This window comes from Euleptes europaea, chromosome 2 (genome assembly GCF_029931775.1).
Source record: "Euleptes europaea isolate rEulEur1 chromosome 2, rEulEur1.hap1, whole genome shotgun sequence".
In the NCBI taxonomy this organism is placed as follows: domain Eukaryota; kingdom Metazoa; phylum Chordata; class Lepidosauria; order Squamata; family Sphaerodactylidae; genus Euleptes; species Euleptes europaea.
Genome location: NC_079313.1, coordinates 69,085,017 through 69,105,586, shown reverse-complemented (window position 1 = coordinate 69,105,586; position 20,570 = coordinate 69,085,017). Strand labels below are relative to the sequence as shown.

The 20,570-nt window shown below is 42.3% G+C and overlaps 1 protein-coding gene across 1 annotated transcript; it reads right to left on the bottom strand.

Moving 5' to 3' along the window:
• Positions 1-173: 173 nt before the first annotated feature.
• DHCR24 (24-dehydrocholesterol reductase) lies at positions 174-12,740 on the bottom strand. Its single transcript, XM_056844488.1, has 9 exons — positions 12,496-12,740; positions 11,783-11,935; positions 7,556-7,661; positions 7,202-7,320; positions 6,601-6,864; positions 4,866-5,009; positions 2,353-2,550; positions 789-967; positions 174-375 (listed from the first exon to the last, which is right to left on the bottom strand). Exons 1-9 carry the CDS (start codon positions 12,724-12,726, stop codon positions 222-224), a joined length of 1,548 nt encoding a protein of 515 aa, XP_056700466.1. The 5' UTR covers positions 12,727-12,740; the 3' UTR covers positions 174-221.
• Between the last annotated feature and the right edge of the window lie 7,830 nt (positions 12,741-20,570).

Genomic DNA, 20,570 nt, shown 5'->3' with positions numbered 1-20,570 from the left:
GCGGTAAGTTCCCCCCTCCCTCCTCCTTCCCCCCTCTACCGTATTGACCCGCATATAAGCCGAGGCCGGCTTTTTCAGCCCCTTTTTTGGGCTGAAAAACTCGGCTTATACGCGAGTATATACGGTAGGTATGTCTTTGGGACAGCAACAAAATATTTTGTATGGGAGCTGTTAGTTTTTGTGAAATTACATTTCCCTGATTGCTTGTTGAGGTTAGAGATTTAATGTCTTGCAGCTTTGGAGATTTTATCATACACCTCTGGAAAAGCATCACTGCATTGAAGTTCCTTCCTTAGCTTGCGGTATAGGGAACCATCAAACATTTCCCAGAATTCTTCACGGGTCATATAGCAATCTGCATATAACATCTGAAAACTGAAGCAAACAAATAGAGTTGTTGCATCTAAAGATGACAGCAAATTATTCTACAATCAGGCTGCTTTACCAGCATAATGCACTTTGTTCTGATATTATACCAGCAGAGGAACCTTTCAGCCCAATCTTACACATTCCAGTAGCAAACTTATGAACCAACTCTGTACTGTGGAAGAGCTTGTTTTTCTGAAGACTTCAGCCTTGTCAGTAACAGACCAAAAAAATGAAGCTTAGAAGCTGTTTATAAAAACGATGTTTTAGTTACCTATCCCTAGAACAAAATTGTAATTTTTAAATTTCAAACATAAAACATAAGCTAAAATTCATTTTGTGTGGCCACTACATCATGTGGGCAAACTAAAGGTTAATTACTAGACACTTCTAATAATTTTTCAGGGCTTAAAACTTCTTACCCATGTATACTTCTAACAAACTTTTCCATTTGTCTGGTAGAAGCCATGGCATCAAAGTGTTTTGTTTGGGGTGCTCCATAGGACCCAACATTTACATACAGCTCGGTTTCATCTCCTTTTGGGTGAATCATGCCAGGGTTATTAGGCAACATGAAGGGACACAGCCACAGGGGATAAACCTACAGGAAATGGGGAAAAAGGTCACCCTATTAGCACCACCACCACCACAACTACTTATTTACTAACCGTCAGTAGCAGATTTAAAGACATGTGGTCCATATTGTCATAGGTATATAACTCCATATCCAATCAAAGTACTGAATAAAGTTTTGTATGAATGTTTGTCACTCCTTCATATCCTACTTTGGGCTAGAGAATACTGTCACAATGCAGACACGGGAGGTTAATAGTTCAAATTTGATCTAGTTATGATTTTTCATTGCTCAGAAATTCCCCTGCAATGCCTTTCCCACATAGATATTACTTTGGAGAAAGGAACCTCTGCAAGGTTGCTTGCCATAAATACCCGGAACCAGTATCACCACAATAACCTCTCTTCTCAAACTTATTTGCATTATTACAACCAATAACAAACTGCTGCATACTTCCTATTGTTACCTACTATTGCTACTTCACATTTTTAAGTTTAAACTCAAAACATTTCCAATGCTCCATATCAGGGGTCCCCAACCTTTGTGAGCCTATGGGCACATTTGGAATATGACATGGCTTGGTAGGTGCAGCAACAAAATGGCTGCTACAGGAGTTGGAGCCAGCCACAAAATGATCGCCACAGCTTAGCTTCAGTAACACAGTGCAGATCCTTGTACTGTGGTGACAGCTGCTGCCAAAGCAACATTAAAAAAAAAAAATCTGCACAGCCAATCAAATCTCCAATTGTCAATCAGAAACCTTGGTGGGCAGTAGCCTTCTCAGACCCCACTCACTTCCTACAAACACTTTGTGGGCACCAGAAAAGTTGCTGATGGGCACCACTGCTGCAGTTTATCTCAGACAAATAGGGGGCTGTGCCTGTGTATACTCTTTGAAGCCTGAAATAAGGGAAACACAGGCAGCTGCTGCAGAACTCTGTTCCATGTCTTTGATTAGAAACAGCAACAGCAGTATATAGAAACAGGCACAGCTAAGACGCAAAGTACCTGAGACACACCCTCAATTATTATACATTACAGTCTGCTTTCAAATTAAGGTTAGCCAAATGACACTTAACAGTTATGTCAATCAATGGCTTGTTGCTTCCTATATGGTAGGTACTTCCATGCCTTCTGAGTCCCGTGGCTGGCAGAATGCTCACTTTAACACACATGAATACATAAAGCTGCCTTATACTGAATCAGACCCGTGGTCCATCAAGGTCAGTAATGTCTACTTAGACTGGCAGCGGCTCTCCAGGGTCTTTCACATAACCTACCTGCCTAGTCCCTTTAACAGGAGATGCTGGGGATTGAACCTGGGATCTTCTGCATGCCAAGCAGATGCTCTACCACTGAGCCACAGCCCCTCCCCAGGTGCTTAGTCTGAGATTTAGGATATATGCTCTTACTTTGATGTCACTGTGGTAGGTTTCAATACATTTTTCAAGACTTTTAATAGGGATCATCATGTCTTGAACCACATGATGCTGTTCATAGAGCTTTCGAATTGCTTCTCCTTGAGTCAGTTTTAAGAGAGAGATTTTAGGAGGTACCATCCAACCAAACAAGTAGCGAAAAACAGGATTATTTCCAAAAGGTATGATGTCCTATACAATGAAAAACAAACACATAGTGAGCAAACTGTACATGATATGATGAGAATTTTAAAAATCAGTGAACTGCACTCTGCCTGTAAAGAAAGATTCTTCTGCATTAATGTTAAGCAGTTCATTGAAATACAGTAAGTTGAAGTTACAGTAAATAGGGACTTGGCTAATGTGCAATTAATTACCCACGCTCCTGGCACTCTCCTTCCTCTAAGGTCCACTGAGCACTCTTGCCCACTAGACAGAGTAGGAATGTTTTACCCAGTCTGTTCAATTACCTTCAATAATCCTCCCAGCTGGCTCATAGAGAAGGAAAGCAGCTCCCTTTTCTAGGGGAGCTCCCTAGAACACCTTACCAAATAGACCAATAAATAACATTTGTAATAGCATTCTGGAAAAGTGGGGGACAATAATCTTTGGGGCCAATCAAGGAAAGATGAGCTGGCAGCAGGGGGCCCAGACTTGCTTGCTGGCCTGCTTGCTTTCTAACTGCCAGCTGCGTCCTCACTAGTCTGCTTGTGGGCCCAGGTAGGTGGTGGCCACTGCACTACCAGCCTACACCCAACAGCACAACCCCTGCCTGCCTTCTTAGCTCCAAATCAGCCTAGTAGCAGTCCTCACTAGTCTGCTCACTTCCTGGGCCAAACAAGTGAGTTTAGGTGAGGCAACCTGTCAGGCCTCTGACCCATCTTGATTTTTTCAGGTAGTGATAAATTGCAGAATAATCTGCTCTGTGATGGGGATGGAAATAAAGCCCCCTCACCCCAGTACAACACTGCCTCTTTTGCCACACCCTCTGCACTCGCATCCCAGCACTGAGGCAGCTACCTGGAGATGAGTAAGCTGGCTGTACAAACACAGCGAATAAATCACACCACCAAAATTGCAGCCCCACCCCCACAAGTGAATATGGGGCAGTGTGTTGGCTGCTCTTTCTCCACAGCCAACTTGCTCTCCTCCAGGCTCTTGCACCATCTTGCTCACTGTGACATGCTGAACACAAAATGAACACGCAGAGAGGGAAGGTGATGCACACTTCATTCCTGTAGGGGCATGCAGATATTTCTGCTGGTTGGCTCAGAGCAGGATCCTGCAGTTACGATTGCACACAGGCTTGGAGAAAACTGTCCTGTCTCTTTAATAGGGCTTAATATAACCTTCATCTGCAACAAATAGCAGATGTGCTTTAACTCCATATGCCATGAAAAACTTCGCCTATTTCCACATATTACACCTCTATTAAAAAGACAGGATTTTTTTTCCTCCAGGCCATTTGGCAACTGAAACTGCAATAGGCAGCCAGAGTGCCTTTTACTTTCCCTGTTGCCTTTAAGACTAGCAGTGATAACTTGGAACCTCCCTTTGCAACACTCTTGCCGTGGGAAGGCTCAACACCATGATGGTTATATAGCAAGGTTATGGAGATGCAGGGGTTCTGTGCTTGAAGCTGGGTCAAAATATGCAGCTGAATGGGGTGTCTCAGAGGGACAGTCATGTATCAAACTGACAGCCAAGTAATTTAAATATACAGCTTTTTATTTATTTATACTAGCATCTTTAATATTATTGTATGTGATATTGTGCAGTGGGGTCTAGGGCATACTATTGTCATGTAGCTCTCTTGGTTGATGGGAAATGAGAATGTGGCTCTCCATAAGACATGGAGTGAGTGCCACTGCAATACGCTTATAACTATGGGCTGGCAGTAGGTGTGGGAATGAGATTTGTCACCAATTGCTGACTGTCTTGCTATACCTCAACAATACTGAAAGATGCTGTAAACGCATAAGAGTTGGTTTTTATACTCCGCTTTTCTCTACCTTTAGGAGTCTCAAAGCGACTTACAGTCACCTTCCCTTGCCCTCCCCACAACAGACACCTTGTGAGGTAAGTGGGGCTGAGAGAGTTCTGAGAGAACTGTGACTAGCCCAAGGGCATCCAGCACGCTTCATGTGGAGGAGTGGGGAAACCAAGTTCACCAGATTCGAGTCCACCACTCTTAACCTCTATGCCACGCTGGCTCTCAAAGTGTTCTAGGATTGGCTGTATTGTCCAAGTGAGCAAAAGGCATAGATTAAAAAGAAATTTATTTGGCTTTTTCTTGGAAAAAATCACTTTCTTAGCTCAATGTCATTTATTTTGAGTGTGCTCTCTCAGCAACTAGGTTGGTCATTACTCAAACGATGGATCAAACTGAGATAACATCAAGTTAAAAATGAGAGAGAAAAAGAGAATGAACAAACAAAAGATGTCTGAGTTTGGTTGCCAGCGGCTACATATGCAAATAATAATAAATCTATACAATTACATCCTACCTGGAGTTCCCAGAAAATGCTCCGTGTATGCCTGTGATAGTAATGTCTTGTTGGAATATACTCTACTCCTGTCTTGTTAGCCTTCAAATACTTCTCCACATGTTTAAAGAACCATGGCTTATAGTAGTTCCCAATGCTATTAATCTGAACACAAAGAACAGGAGTACAGTGAGAAGGTAATGCTGACTTGCTTCATGATGTGTTAGCATAATGCAATATACCGTTCCATATTGGCTGTCATTACCAATAACAGCAATGACCAAATTCCACTAACCTCAAATAGCAGTGTGGCCATTAATTATTCCTCCGCGAATGCACCCCACCATATAACCAGTGATAACCAAGGGATGACAGTACTCCCCTTCTCTCCCATCCTATCAATGTGAGTAATTTTTACAAACACACCAAACCTAAGATTATACCACCCGGATCTTAACTAGATCCTTCTCCAGTTAGGCTTAAACCGCATAACGGTGGAAAGGTGTGCCCCTGGGAGAAGACAGGGCAACAAGACTCTTGACAGATTTCTAAGAAACTGTCTTATCAACACAATCTGCACATTTCAGCCACAGATTTAAGATAGGCAAGTACTGCCTTATCATAAACATTTATATCCCATCTTTTGCCCTGGCTCAAAGCAATTTACAATACATAATTAAAACCGTAAAACCCCAAATTCCTCCAAACCTAACAAAATGCCTATAATCTACCTACTATTGAAAGCCTTACAGCATCCCCTAAAAGTTTCCAAGGACAACCCATTCCATAGTGTTAGAGCAGCCAAAGAGAAAGTATAGGCCCTTGCTGATGACAAGCTATAACACAAATTTAAACTAGCTCCACAGTCATTCTCCACTTCAAACAATTCTAGGAACTATAATATTGTTCGGTAAGAGGGCTAGGACTAGAGATGAACGATTTCTGGACATTTTGAAGCCTTGGGGTTGAAAAACATTTTTTCTAGGAACCCCCCCCCCCCGAAATTTTAGGTAAAATTGAAATATGTGAAGTGTATTTCCTATCAAATCTAAACGTATTTTGCTGATTTAACAATATAAAATATAGCATTTAGAAACTGAGCATACAGAATTGTATTTTTATTTATGGGATTTAAAATTATAAATGCCTTGGTTTTCTACAAGCAAAACTGCAAACATATAAAGAGAGAAAGCTGCATTCTTTGCTAGCCACATTTTAAAAGGGGGGAAATTTTTCATAGTCTTTTTTCCTTTCCTTTCATCCCTTAGAAGCTTCTTGATCCATTGATCTTGAGCCGCATATATCTAGTGTTTGAGGGATAACAAATCTTGTCACTGACAATGTAGCATAGTCTTTTTTCAGTGCTCCCCAACGTTTCCATGGCAAAAGATTTTTCAAAAAAGCCCTCAGACTTTCATGTTATACATGCTGAGTAAAACCTTGTCTTAAAACAGACATTTCACACATTTCAAAGAAAAAATCTGTTCATAGGAGGGTTTTTTCTAGTGCACCCCAAATTTCTCAGTTTTTCCTTAGGCAAAAAGGCCATCCCCAAGTCCTTTTCCCCGCAGGCCTTCACATCTCTAGCTGTCTGACAGAATTCTCAAGATTCTCTCCCTCCCAGAAGACTCTAATTGTCCATGACAATTAAACTGTTATAAAATTGATACACACCTATAATGTCACTGTCCTTTACAAAAGGGAGGTTAATTTGTCCCACCTTGTTTCATCTTAACATAAAGGATAATTATGTTACCTTGCTCTGATCGGCTTCATCAGTCAGAATTCCTGTCATTACAACAGCTTCTTCCAATGAGTACACCAACCCCTCCACAAAGTGGTTTTCTTTCTTTTCAGATTCTTCAGTAAATCTTTTGCATATTGCCTTCAATCCTCTCACAGGTTCATAATGCAATTTTACATATTTTTTAACTGGGACAATGTTTATTTCGGCTGCAACCAGGAAGCCCAGGGTACCACAAGACCAAGGCACTGCGTAAAATAGGTCTAAGTTCTCCTCCTGCCAAAAAAAAAAGAAAAGAGAAAAAAAAAGAAGAATCTACAGTAAGTCCTATGTTAATACAGACATAATAAGAGATGTAAATTATATGTCTGAACAATAAGCATTTGTTTAAATGTATATAGAAATATATAAATGGTAAACAAAAAGGCCAATGATGAGCAGGGGAGTCTTACTGCGAGCAGACAAAAACCAGAGGATCAGCAGGGTCATCCTCCTCCCTGTATTAGAGGCAGTTTCTTATTAACGCTTAAAGGCTTAAATGATAAAGCTTTAAACACTTTAACTGGTTGCTTTTTGAAATTTACATTCCTGGGCATAACATCATGTCTCTTACCGGGGTACATCTCACGAGGCTTCCATCAGCAAGTACGAGTTCATAGGCCTTGCAGGTGTGCTGAAACAGTCCATAAATGTGTGAAGACGTCTCAATGCCAGTTCCCATGATCAAGCCACCTGAGCAAAAGACCATGTACAGGAATCAGCTAAAGCATTCTTGGCTCTGAGCTGAAAGCTATTTAGAAACTTATTGATAAATCCCTCTAATAAGAATAAGCAATGCAAGATCGGAAACATCAAAGATTCAACAAGAATTTTGTTTTATTAGCTGAGTATTTTACTCTGATATAAACCTGTGGAATTGTATCAAGTTACTTTACGAGCAGCAGTTGTGCTTTGTAAGTCCTCTCACCTACGGTAAGATCATCAAGCTCTGGTACCACTGGAATAGTCCAGCCCAAGGAGTTGAGATGTGCTGTTAACTGACCCATTGTAACCAAGGGTTCCACACGGACAACCTAAGGCAGAACACATGTTACATGCCAGTTTGAATACTGTCAGAATATAAAAAAGCATTTGAGTTCTGCTGCTTGCACACCAACCATCATGTGGTTGCACACTATCATGTGCATTGCACACCAAAAGCCACCCTAGACTTTTTTTAAAACAAGAAAATATCAAATATAAGTATTGTGCAGATTAGTATTGTTAAAAGCATTTGGTTATAACTTAGGAAAATGAACTTAAAAGCTATCAAACACCTAGCTAAATGAATGTATTTCATACAGAGCAGCACAAGTTTTGAAAGCAGATATATCAAGTAAAGCTGCATATCGTGCTTTGAAACAGAGGCAGACCATGTTCCTCTCTGCCCTGCCTATCACATATAGGTTAATCTGAAAGAACAGTGGTGAACATTATGACTCCCTTCTGGATCTTGGACTAATGCTCTGCCTTCCTCCACACACTTGGCTGATAAATCTACCTTTCAGTACATGGGACTTCCTTGCCATGTCCCCATTTCTGCAAACAAGGAAGGTAGACCTCTGAATGATGAGTCAGTGTAAAAATATTTTAAATATTTAGTAAGCACTGGCTGCAAGAGTTGTAACTTCTATCAACTGAAGTATGGCACCCTGGGCTCTGGCCCTGCTGCTAGGTATTATGCTTAAGAACATGCCTACAAAAATTAACAGTATACTAGGCCTAGGCAGTACACAAAGCCTAGGCATGGTTGGCCAGAAGGCGTACAGAAGAGGGAGAAAGGAATATGGTCACAACAGTATTCTCTGTGTGAAAATGGCCATGTAGGAGGCAGAATGCACAAATGGATACATAAATGCATCTGTAAATCTGTATGGCTTATTTCAGGGCTTCCAACTTGCGCATTTTTAGAGCTATTTTGGAGTGGGTAGGAGTAGTAGTTACTCATACGAAAATGCACTTTGAACAATGCATAGACACTGTCAGTTACTTTGAGTTCTTCAGCTGAGTATTGCACTAAAAATAGCTTAAGCTGAGGCTAAGAAGCCTTGATTTAAATTAAGTCTTGAATATTGAGTTTAGGAAGCAAAGCTTTGATACACATTCTGGTCAAATAGAAATAGTTTTGAAATTTAAAAAGTGATATAATGTTTGTAGAGGCTGGCTAAATATTCCAATGTGGTCATGATTTTCCTTTATATTCTGCCCTTTTAGGTGTCTAGAATTAAACTATGGTTTTTAATCTCTTCCTTCTTTCCCTGTGTTCTAGCCCTGCAGCTGAATCATGGCTACAGAGGAGAGGCACTCCACACATTCACATTTATATGATTTTGGGTTGAATACCAAGGTGAAAATAAAATACTGAGGCAAACCCCGGCTCTATTAGGATTTACAGAACCTTGCTTAACATCCAATAAACAGTGGGTTTCAAGTCAATTAAGTATTACTTCTATTAAGATTTAAAAGCCACATGAAGTGAAAAACCTGTGTTTAAAAAGAACCAAATTAATTAAACTGGTGAGAAAGGAAAGAGGAAAGAAGCAAAGAAAGCCTGCACACCTGTACTGGGAACAGATCTTGTTTACAGTTAGGTCATAGGGATAATTTTTCATTGATAGTTGAGGGGAAATTTAAAAAATTGAGGGGAATTTAAAAAGGAAGATACAAACATTTTATGTAAGTGTTGACATGGTTTTCCTGCCTCTCCCTTATCTGGCACCTCTTTTGCAATAGAGATGGAGAAATTTTATTTTTCACTGTGGGATTCTGTTATACCCAAATAGCTGTGCAAACCTTGTTGAGTTGGGTTTAAAACCTGGCTTAAGAACTATAGATTACAGGATCATGCAAAGATGTTTTAATTGTCCATGAGTTTTTAGGTGGGCTAATATGCCAGTGGGTGAAGACTTCTAAAATTTTTGTTTGGTGTTCCATTAATGATCCTTCCTTCCTGCCTTGTGTTATTTAATATGTATTTTGGCTCCGTTTATATTTTATTATGCTGTTTTAATTGTTAGCTGCCTTGGTGGCCCTGCTTGAGCAGAAAGGCAGTATATGTATGTATGTGCATGTGTCTGTGTAGTAAATAAATAACATTGGAAATAAAATAAATAAATGAATGTTGCAGGCTAGAGATTTTTGCAGGCTCAGGCTGCTTCCACACATGACTTCCCCCACCCCCCATGGAGAGCAGGAAGTTCCTTCCTTTAAAACGAATGTCAATATGAGGTCATGCTCATTTTGAGAACTACTCTAGCTTTTCCCCCAGATAAAAGGGATTTTTAAAACCCTCTCTTTGACTTAGTTCAAAGGGAGAACCAAAGGGCAGAGGAGTAGCTTGCCTGCTATACACCATTCCCTCACATAGCCTTAAAGCGCACTTTCCCTTCACCAGGCTAGCCCCCTTTCGCAGTCCTTACAGTATAACTGGGCCGGGGAAAGGAAACTGAGGGCAAAGAAGGTGTTTCTGGGCTGTGGCTCCTGCAGTCGCAAAGGGGAATGGCCAAGGGGCAGTAACAGCAGGCAAAGAATGGGTCTGTGCCCCCATGTGTATACAACCTTACTTGCTAGGCTAAGTTAATGAGAAGTTGCTTAAAATGAGACAGGACAGATGTCAAACTAGTTAAGAGTAATAACAGTGATGAGAAAGATCAGTGCAGTACCACATAGTCATTGGTGTGTGGCGGGAATGGGAGAGGGTGAAAAGAGAATGCTGAAACGAAATGAATGATTGTTTATTCTAAAAGTCTATTTCCATGCTGATTTAAAGTGGCATAAATACTCTGCCATTCAGGTGCCAGATCTCAAGTGATATATACAGAAGTCAACGACGAAAGAAGTCACTTTCACAACAAATTTATTTTTCTGAGTAATGTTACCAGATGTCCCAAGACTTAATTACAAACTGTGCCAGAGAAATGTAGAAAGGAAATCAGATTTTTATAAATAAACGCAACTTTCCTTTTTCTGCAAAGTATATGGAGGTTCATAGATGAGAATAGTACTAGGAATATCATTTTTGTTTGGGTATGTATAGCATGGTATAGTTTTTAGAACAGGAGTGTCGAACTCAATTGTTACGAGGGCCAGATATGACATAAGTGTTACTTGGTCAGATTGGGCCATACCTCGCCAGTTTAGATTGAGAGTGGGGTGGTGGCTGCCTTGGCTGGCTCATGGGCCAGATAAGAGCTCTCAAGAGGCTGGATCTGGCCCATGAGCCTTATGCTTGACACTCCTGGTTTAGAATATCAGACAAGGATCTGGGAGACCCAGGTTCAAATCCCCACCCCGCCACGAAAGCTTGTTGGGTGACCTTGGGCCAGAGACACACTCTCAGCCTAACCTCCCGCACACAGTTGTTTTGAGAATAAAAAAATCAACAAGAACTAGGTAAGCCCATTTAGGTCCCCACTGGGGAGAAAGGTAGGGTATAAATGAAATAAGTAAATCACTAAGCTACCAAATACTTAAGCTTCCAAACAAATATACTCTTATTAAAAGGGCAAATAGGCATCCTCTGCAGAGAACATGCTGTTAGGCAAAGCCATGTTTGATGTTGCTTTAATTATTTCACCTAACAGTCAATACAGAAAGACACTAAGGAATTAGCACTTTTTATAACAAATTTTGGCTTTATGGCCACTCCCAGCATTAGGTTTCCTTATTTTCATTCCAAAGTTGAAATGACTTGCTAGAAAATAGTCTAAGATATATGTTTAGTATAAAAAATGATTACGAGAAGTTAGTTTCAGACCTCAAGAAGGGCATAACAATAACCATTCTGTTAGAATTTACAGAACCTTGCTTAACATCCAATAAACGGTGGGTTTCAAGTCAATTAAGTATTACTTCCATTGAGATCTAAAAGCCACATGAGGTGAAAAACCTGTGTTTAAAAAGAACCAAACTGTGAGTTATGGATCACCATATGTCAAAATGAACAATTAACTACTTAAGAGTTCCTGTGTCTAAGTTTAGATTCTCCTTGTTATAAGCTAGCATCTAATCAACAGACTTAGGGATATTAGAGAATAATGTAAATCACAGTGTATACAGGACTACAAGAACTGGTGGCTTTAACTATATGTTCCAAACACCTGAATCCCTTAAAACAAAACCCCAGCTTAAATATAAAGATAACTTTCAGGCTTACCTGTCTTTCAGTATCAACCTCAAGAATATCCATCAAATTGATGGATATGTTCTTATGAGTCTTCTTGTACTTTCCAACACGAAGAGATACCGTAAGCCAGCCAGGACGGCCAGTGCACATGTATGTTTTCTGGCCTTTTTTCCACTCTCGCACCTGCATGAGAAAAAAAGTGCAAGTTATTCCCATCACACATCTACTTACAAACTGTTTTCCTGACTTGAAATTGTTTATAAACAAAACTGACACGTTACACAGATCATAGCAAAACCCACAACCAGTGCTTCCTTATTTATATTACCTTGACTATCCTTAAATAAAAGTTACTGGCTGTGGGTTCTCCCTCACATTTACTGATTGTTCTCTTTATGATTTCCCAGTTTTGTAAGGTACCTAGAAATTACTTCCTTTCAACCTAGAAGATCAACACATCAAGTAATCAACACATCAAGATCAACACATCAACCACTACAGTTGCAACAGGATCTTGCTCTCCCCCTCCTTTCCCTCCCAAAAGTCACAAGGAAAACATTGTGTTGTATAAGCACAATTTCTGGCAAGTTGGAGCATGCAGTGCAATATATTATTAATAAATTAATACAATTCCTTTTTCAATGCTCCTCTCAAGTAGGCTTCATTCTCAGCGCCTTACCGAAACTTCCCCGCACTTTATCGAAAGCGCTTTTCTCCTTGTTCCCACATCCCTCAAGTCTCACCTGTGCCTGGATGTGGCGGACACGTTGGCCGTGCTGCAAAGGAGCACTGTGAAGCTTCTGTACCACCCAAGCGCGGAACTGATAGTAGATGTCAAAAAGGACCGAAAGGGGCATCAGGAAGAGGCACACAAAAATCCAGCGGTGATGGACCAGCACGTACTCGAGCCCCTTGTACCTGGCCCACAGCAAGAGGAGCAGCAGCCCAACCCCTAGAGACAGCAGCGGCCCCATCCTGAGCCGGTCAGCGGTTCACACCGGCGCTAAAACCACCCTGAAACCTCGAAACCAACCTGCTCAATGGCACCGCTCAACTGCACCCAACGCCTCCTCCCCCTCCCCACGGGGCGCTTTAACTCTCTGGCGCCCCCTTCCCGAAACCGGACGCGACACCTGTTCCCACACGGGGTGGCCGCAGGGACTCCGCCCCGCCCTCCTCTGTCTGTCTGTCTGACGACCCCCCCCCGACTCCCTCAACGCCCCTTCCCCTGCCACACTTCGGCGGCGGAGGCCCCCCAACCCGCTGCCCCGCACCAGCCGCGGCCACTCCCGCCCTCCAACTGCGGAGTCAGGAGAGGTCAGCAGGAAGCCCCTTTGCACAGTTTGCGGGATGCGTTCAGAAAGCGCGGTCGGAAGACCCCTCCCCCTGAACACCCCCTCCGGCACGCGGACCCTTCTCGGACGCCCGGCTCCCTGGCCACATGCCCGCTCAGCCAACCAGCGACGGGGATCACGGACTGACCCGACTGACCGTTGACTACCCTCCCCCACCAGTCGAGCGTTCTGCCCCCTCACGCCCCAAAGCGCACGCGAGCGTCCCCCCCCCCTGCCAGCCTCCCGCTCTAACGGCCGCGGCTCCGCCACGCAACTCGAGGGCTAGCGCCCTTCTCTCCTGATTGGCTGAGCCGCTCCCTCAACAGTGTGGAGAGGGACGGCGCCCGACCACTAGGAAGGCGCCGTTGGGATCGGATGAGGCGCCGCGCAGGGCGATTGGCTGGAGGAGCGAAGACGGCCTTCGCCGGCGAGGAGGGAGGCGGGGGCGGGCTGCGCCGGCTTGTTGGGTGCCTGTGGAGGGAACGAGGCCGCCTTCCCCTTTCGGTACGCCCCCCCAACGCCACTGGCGTACCGAATAGCAGAGAGTGGCCTCGCCCTGTTGGTACATGCAAAGCAATAATTCATAGCGAAACGCCCCATGAGCATGTGGAGAATGTTTTCCTCCCTCGCCCACTCCCAGAAAAAGTCCCGTGTTAAGTCGGTCGTAACAAAACAGATTTTTGTAGATAAGCTCCCGAGCATTCCTGCATCTAAAGAAAGGGGGGCTTTTTAAAAGCTTATGCAACAATAAAGTGAAGGCTCTGTTGTCCTTTCTCTGTTGTCCTTTTGATATGCCTGTATTATTGTATTAATTCCCAATGACAATAACACAGTAGGAGGTTGAGAGTTCAAAGCAGTCTGTTTATGAGGCCCAATATACACACCCGGTGAGAATGGCTCCAAATGCGCAGGACAATGCGGACACCGGAACAAAGGATTGCAACAACGTTTATAACTTCTGGTCAGGGGTGTTACAAATATGTAATATAGTGCATAGAGACACAAAGACCCAATAATGGATACATTTGGATTAGCATATCCTATCAGTGTGGTTTTGAGGCGTGGATTTAGGTGACTACATGATCTGTAATGGAGAAACGAAACTTAACGTTCTCATCTGACACCCCTAAATCACTGCCTTGGGCCTCATTAGGGTGGCTAGCTGTACCAGGCCTGCAAGGATGATCTCACTGGCACCTGAATCGTAGTGGATGCCAGTTTATGCTAACTCAGTGATCACACAGGAGGGAATAGGAACCAAATAATAATACTTGACCCCTTATACATGGGGTATTGCCATTATATATGTGTGCAGAATATGGATTGTGCTAGATGCTAACCCTTATACCCTTAGCATCTTTATAAGTGTGAGTATGCGGACTGAGTATAAAAGCATACATTTCCAATAACAACGAAGATTATAGGCATTACACTTTCTACCTACTCCCTGAATGATTTCAGCCACTCCCCATATTTACAGACTTTGTTTTAATGCCCTGTGATGGTTCCATTTAGAAATTAAGCAATGCATTAAATTCCCATGGGCTGGGAAACTGGCACTCTGGGCTGAAACAGCAGCCAAGCATTGGTAGGGAACCATGGGGTGTGCTGGCTTGCAGCTCATTGCTTGCAACACTGTAATCATAGCTCCTCTCTTGCGGCATGTTACATCATAAAACAACCCATCTGCAGAATCTGGTGCAAGGGACAGCTGCAAAACAAAATACCACCCCTTCTTTCCCCATCACAAGGCTTAAATGGAATCAGGCTTCAATCTCAAACTTTGGCCATGTTTTCGTACCATCTCTCATCCTGGCCCATGTGGACTAATAAAAAGTGGTTATGAAAGGGCCATCCCAGCTGCTCAAGGCAGCACAGTTACAACCGCGTTCACTATGCAAGAAACAGAGCCTCAGTAAAGCTTCCTATGTTGCTTCCAGCATGCTGTGTAAAGCAAGGTGGTTCTATTCATGTAGAATAGAATGTAAATAAAAGTTCTTATATCTGAGCTCAATTGAGAGAGTAAGGCGAAAGCTTCAAGATCAACCTTTACAGTAATTAGTTTGTTCAAACAATATGCAATTAGATTCTTCCTGTAGTTCTCAATGGTACATTGAGTTCCGTCAATAATGGTTTGGGGCGCACTGTTACTAGCTGTCATGTAGTGATTTGTGTTATTAACTTTCAAAATAAAAGACACCAAATACTTGGACACAGTCACAATATTCTACAATCAATCTTGGCGCCTTGTAGGTTCCACGAATACAGTTTGACATGACCCAGTATTAAACTACATGGTAGATTAGGTCCCCCCCCCCCAATCTTCTCACCCTTAAAAGAACATTGCTATAATGCAAATTTCAGCTGTACTAAAATAGTCAAGGCCTACATTTCTGTGGGAGATACCTCCAAATTCTACAACTACAGATGAATGGAGCCCTCGTCTCATTTGTAATTAGGGTTGCCAACCTCCAGGGGGTCTGGTAGGAAAGAATACCTTTGCTGTAAGCAAAATCTTCACAGCCAGAATGTAAGCAAAATCTTCACAGCCAGAATGTATGTTCAAAAAGGAACGTTTTCCGGATAATTTCAAAACGTTTTTGCCCACCGCTAGGGGGCTTCTTCAGCCTGGAATTCTTATAACGTTTTCATTCGTGTAGCTTTGTAGGCTTCATATTGCAGCAATGCCTCTAAGGGCTGTGGTTTTCTTACAGATAGAATTTTGAACATACATTCTGGCTGTGAAGATTTCGTCGTGAAGCCACGTTTTTCAATGCAAGCCGGAAGGCACTAAGAAGAAATTGCTTTTGATTCACTATCCATTCGTGAACTTTGAGTTTCATTCTATAACCTTACAAAGTGTTTGAGAACTCTGTTCCAATTTTGCAAACACATTTTGTGCTATAGATAATTGGATATATGTAAATGTTGTCATATGTCATGTATAATTGTGTGTTTGGTAAACACTTGGTAACACGTGGTGAGCACTTAGTCATTCAGTTGTAATTGTATTTTGTAGAATATAGAAGAATTTTTTGAATAGAGTTGAGTCCTTGCTGTTAATTTTGCCATCCTCCAGGGGGTGGCTGGAGACCTGCTATTACAACGGGTCTCCAGGTGATGAAGATCAGTTCAACTGGAAAAATGGCTGCTTTGGAAGGTGAACTCTATGGAATTAGAAGTCCATTGAAGTCCCTCCCCTCCCTAAATCCCGACCGCCTCGGGCTCCACCCCCCAAATCTCCAGGTATTTTCCAGCCCGGAGCTGGCAACCCTATTTGTAATTAATTTGCATTCAGTGGCTCTGCTTCTTGGATGAATGCTGGAAAGATCTGTCTAGGAAAGATAGCTGGATCTCCCTGCAATAAAAGAGTAACAAATAGGATTTGGCCTTTCCGAGTGATTTGTATAGTCCTTCATGATGTAATCTTGACACAAATGAGGCATGGGAACAAGTCTTGGGTTTGCATGAACTCCCTCACTTGGTAGAGCATTATGCGTTGAATAGGATTTATGCATACACACCCTGTCAAACTTGACAGGAGATGAGGCATGTACAAGCCCAAGACTCAGTCTTGCACCCTGTTTCACACAGAATCTGTATATCAGGGATAGGGACTGTGTGAATAAACTCATTTGTTTATTAAAGCCAGAACTGGTCTTGTTTCCTTGTCTCGTTGCATAGCGTGAGATCTATGCCACCCTGACCCATATTTTATTTATTTAATTAATTTAAAACATTTCTGTGCTGTCTTTCCACTCTAATAGGCTCCCCAAGTACATCGAAACATGAAAACATTTGAAACTGTAAATCAGTATTTGAAATATTTAAACAAGTTTTAAAAAACATAGACATACAATCACAACACAACCGAGGAGGAGGGCCAGAAAGAATGACTGGTGCATGCCAAACCAAACAAACAGTCTTCACCATCTGGTGAAAGACAACGATAGAGGGAGAAAAATGAATCTCCTTGAGGATGGAGTGCCAAAGTTTTGCTGCCCTTTCTTAAGTTGCTGCCCATCTAGCTTCAGTTGGCGGGGGCACCTGGAGCACGGCCTCCTAAGCTGACTGGAGTGGCGGGGTAGGTTCATAAGGGAGAAGGCGGTCTTTAAGGTATGCTGCCCTCAAATTGTATAGGGCTTCAAAGGTCAATACCAGCATCTCAAAATTGGGCCCAGGATTATATTGTCCAACCAGCACAGCATAGTGGGTCCCACTCGGAGTCCTCAGGGGAATGGAATATAAGGTATAGGGACGCTTGAGGCAGGGCCAGCAACCCTTCCCCCCTCAAAGCTCTCTCCTGATGGATCAACATTTTATCTATCCAGCCATTTTATCTAGAGTGTGTGTGTTAAGTGTCGTCAAGTCGCTTCCGACTCATGGCGATCCTGTGAATCACAATCCTCCAAAATATCCTATCTTTGACAGCCTTGTTCAGATCTTGCAAATTGAAGGCTGTGGCTTCCTTTATTGAGTCAATCCATCTCTTGTTGGGTCTTCCTCTTTTCCTGCTGCCTTCAACTTTTCCTAGCATGATTGTCTTTTCCAATGACTCTTGTCTTCTCATAATGTGACCAAAATACGATAGCCTCCTTTTATCTAGAGACCTCCCTTAAAGTTCTCTCTTGATTGATCAGCACCAAAAAGCCCTGCCAGCCATTTGGGTGAAGTGAGTGTGAGTGTGTGAATGCTGTGCATGCTTGTAGTTAAGGCATATTCTGTAATCAATAAAGCTGCCGCTGTGTTTTTGAAGCACTCAGGAATTCTGTCTCTTTCCTGATACCTGAGCACGAAACAAATCCCAGCACAGATTGGTAGGTAGATAGGCAGAACCCTATCACCTCTCCCCTGTTTCTCAGCATCCCTGTCATTTATTTCTAGCAACTGCCGGAAGCTTGGGGGCAGGGACATTGGGAGGCATTGTCAGATGTGCTATGACATGACTTTCAGGGGACATCATGTTACTCTAGGAATCTCCTGAAACTCTATGATAAAATTTTATTTTTTTCCAATTTGTTTCCAATTATGAGTAAAAAATTTAATTTTTTTCTCCCACTACCAATTATGAGTGACAGTGGGCAACAAGAGTTGCCAACGAGAGGTCTCCCACCACAGCAGGAGACCTGACAACCCAGTGTTGGAAGGTTTGAGTTAAAGAAGTATTGTTTAATTTAAATTACCTTGCATGTTCTGTTCCTGAATTGTCTCTGCAGGCAGAGTTTATAAAGGGGGCACCCAACATGGGGCTTAGAAGGGAATTTGCAAACCGATTGCTGTAATGGATATGTGCAAAAAACTGGTTTTTTATGTGCTTAAAACTATTCTGTTAACTGATATTGATTCTAATGATGTAAATGGAGAGATAAAAAGTGCTGTAGAACTATAAGGTGCAATTGCTAAGATGAAAAGGATAAGGGGACAAGAGAAATAAATGTTTCCGTGTGAATTCCAGACTCCCGGAGAATAGGGAAGGAGTGCTAGAAAAACAGGTTACATGGAAAGTGGGAAGCAAGATGCAGAAGTCATAGCATTGCTTGGGGAAGAAGCAAATAATATAGCACAGTGAGAAAAAAGAATGTTAAATAGTGTTATGATCAAGGTTCCTGAACCCAGGGCAAACTATTTATTTTCCCATGGAGGGAGAGGCAGAGAAAAAACAGGAAATTGGGGTCAGCGGGAAACCCGGCCATTTCGCCTACCTGCCAAGGGGATCTAATGGATGGGTATCATAAAATTAAATCAGGGTATGCGGGAGACCAGGAAGCAGGGACATATGGGTGGTTGTTGGTGATTGAAGGGAAATCTTGAAGTGTCATCATGCCCCTCTAGGAATCACCAGAATCTTTATGGTAAACCATACAGTTTCCAGTAATTCCTAGAGAGGACTGATGGGGCAGGGGTGGGATGGGGGCTTTATTTGGGATTCATGGTCTTGGAGTTGCAGATCCCATATGATGTGTAAGGCATGGAGGAGGGAGATGAGATTTTAGCTCTTTTGTGTTGGATCAGCACATGAATCAAGAAGCAATAAGAGTTTTTACAGTACATGATTTAGTCCTTGGCTGACTCTCAAGTGTTACAGGATTGCTCTAATAAGAGATGTGCCTTTCAGAGAAAGAACTAGGTGAATTTCTCCTGCAGATTTTAAGGATTTATGGCTACATTTGTGGGAACTAGCTGCTTTAGGCACTACTGAAGAAACTAGTGGCTCATCTGTGTCACTGTTAGCACTTGTGAGAAAGAAGATTTGAGCGCTTAGGATAATAGTGGATTATAGAAAATTAAAAGTTGTCCAAAAAAGATGCTTACTCATTACTGAGTGTAGAAAACACTTTTGCACTGTTTGCATGGTCTAAATGGTTTTCTGTTCTGGATCTAAATAACAGATACTATCAAGTACCAGTGGAACCAGCACATTATCAGAAGACAACTTTTACCACTCCATTTGGAAATTGGTGATTTAAGATGATGCCCCAAAGATTGACAACAGCCCCTATGACATTTCAATGAATGCTGGAGAATATGATACACAGTTTGAATTTAACAGAAACAGTTGCGTTCCTGGATGATTTAATTATATTCTCAGTTATTGAAGAATAATATTGAAAACCCTTCAGAATTATGGGTCAAAGTTGGCTCTTTCTAAATGCAGTTTATTCCAACTTTCAGTTAAATACCTCAACCATACAGTATCTGCATCAGAAACAGATAAAGGGGGAAAAAACAGATGCTATTACCACTTGGTCTGTGTCTACTACCATCAGAAATAACTTGGGTTTTCTGAATATTATAGGACAATGATATTTGTACAATGATATTTTTAGTAGTAGTAGTAGAAGAAGAGTTGATTTTTATATGTCGACTTTAACTTTTAAGGAGTCTCAAATCAGCTTACCATTTCCTTCCCTTCTTCTCCCCACAACAGACACCTTGTGAGATAGGTAGGGCTGAGAGAGTTCAGAGAGCTGTGACTAGCCCAAGGTTACCCATCTGGCTTCATGTGTAGGAGTGGGGAAACAAACCAGGTCCATCAGATTAGAGTCCGCCACTCCTAACCACTACACCACACTGATAGGTAGTTCTAAAGGAAGCAGGAATAGTGGAAACAAAAATAACATAACAACATATAAAGAGCCATGCTAGATCAGAGCAAAGGCCCATCTAGTCCAGCATTTTGTTCACACAGTGGCCAAACAGCTGCCTCTAGGAAGCACACAAACAGGAAGACTGCAACAGCAGAATCCTGTGTGTGCTGCCGAACAACTGATTTAAGGAGGCATACTACTTCTGGTACGGGAGGAAGTAGATATCCATCATGATTAGTAGTCAGTCCTCCATGAATCTGTCCACTCCCCTTTTAAAACCTTCCAAGTTACTGGCCATGACCACATCCTGTGGCATCCGGTGACAGCGAGTTGTACACCGCCACTGCTCATCCCAGCCTCATGTGATCTGGCAGCCTTCCGAGCCAGGTTGTCCCA

Excerpts from the sequence above, each read along its gene's own strand:
- DHCR24 (XM_056844488.1), bottom strand. The coding sequence starts at position 12,726 with ATGGGGCCGCTGCTGTCTCTAGGGGTTGGGCTGCTGCTCCTCTTGCTG. Across the intron at positions 5,010-6,600 it reads ATGAAGCCGATCAGAGCAAG|ATTAATAGCATTGGGAACTA; the intron begins GTAACATAATTA and ends CTTTGTGTTCAG. Across the intron at positions 2,551-4,865 it reads GCATTTTCTGGGAACTCCAG|GACATCATACCTTTTGGAAA; the intron begins GTAGGATGTAAT and ends TTCATTGTATAG.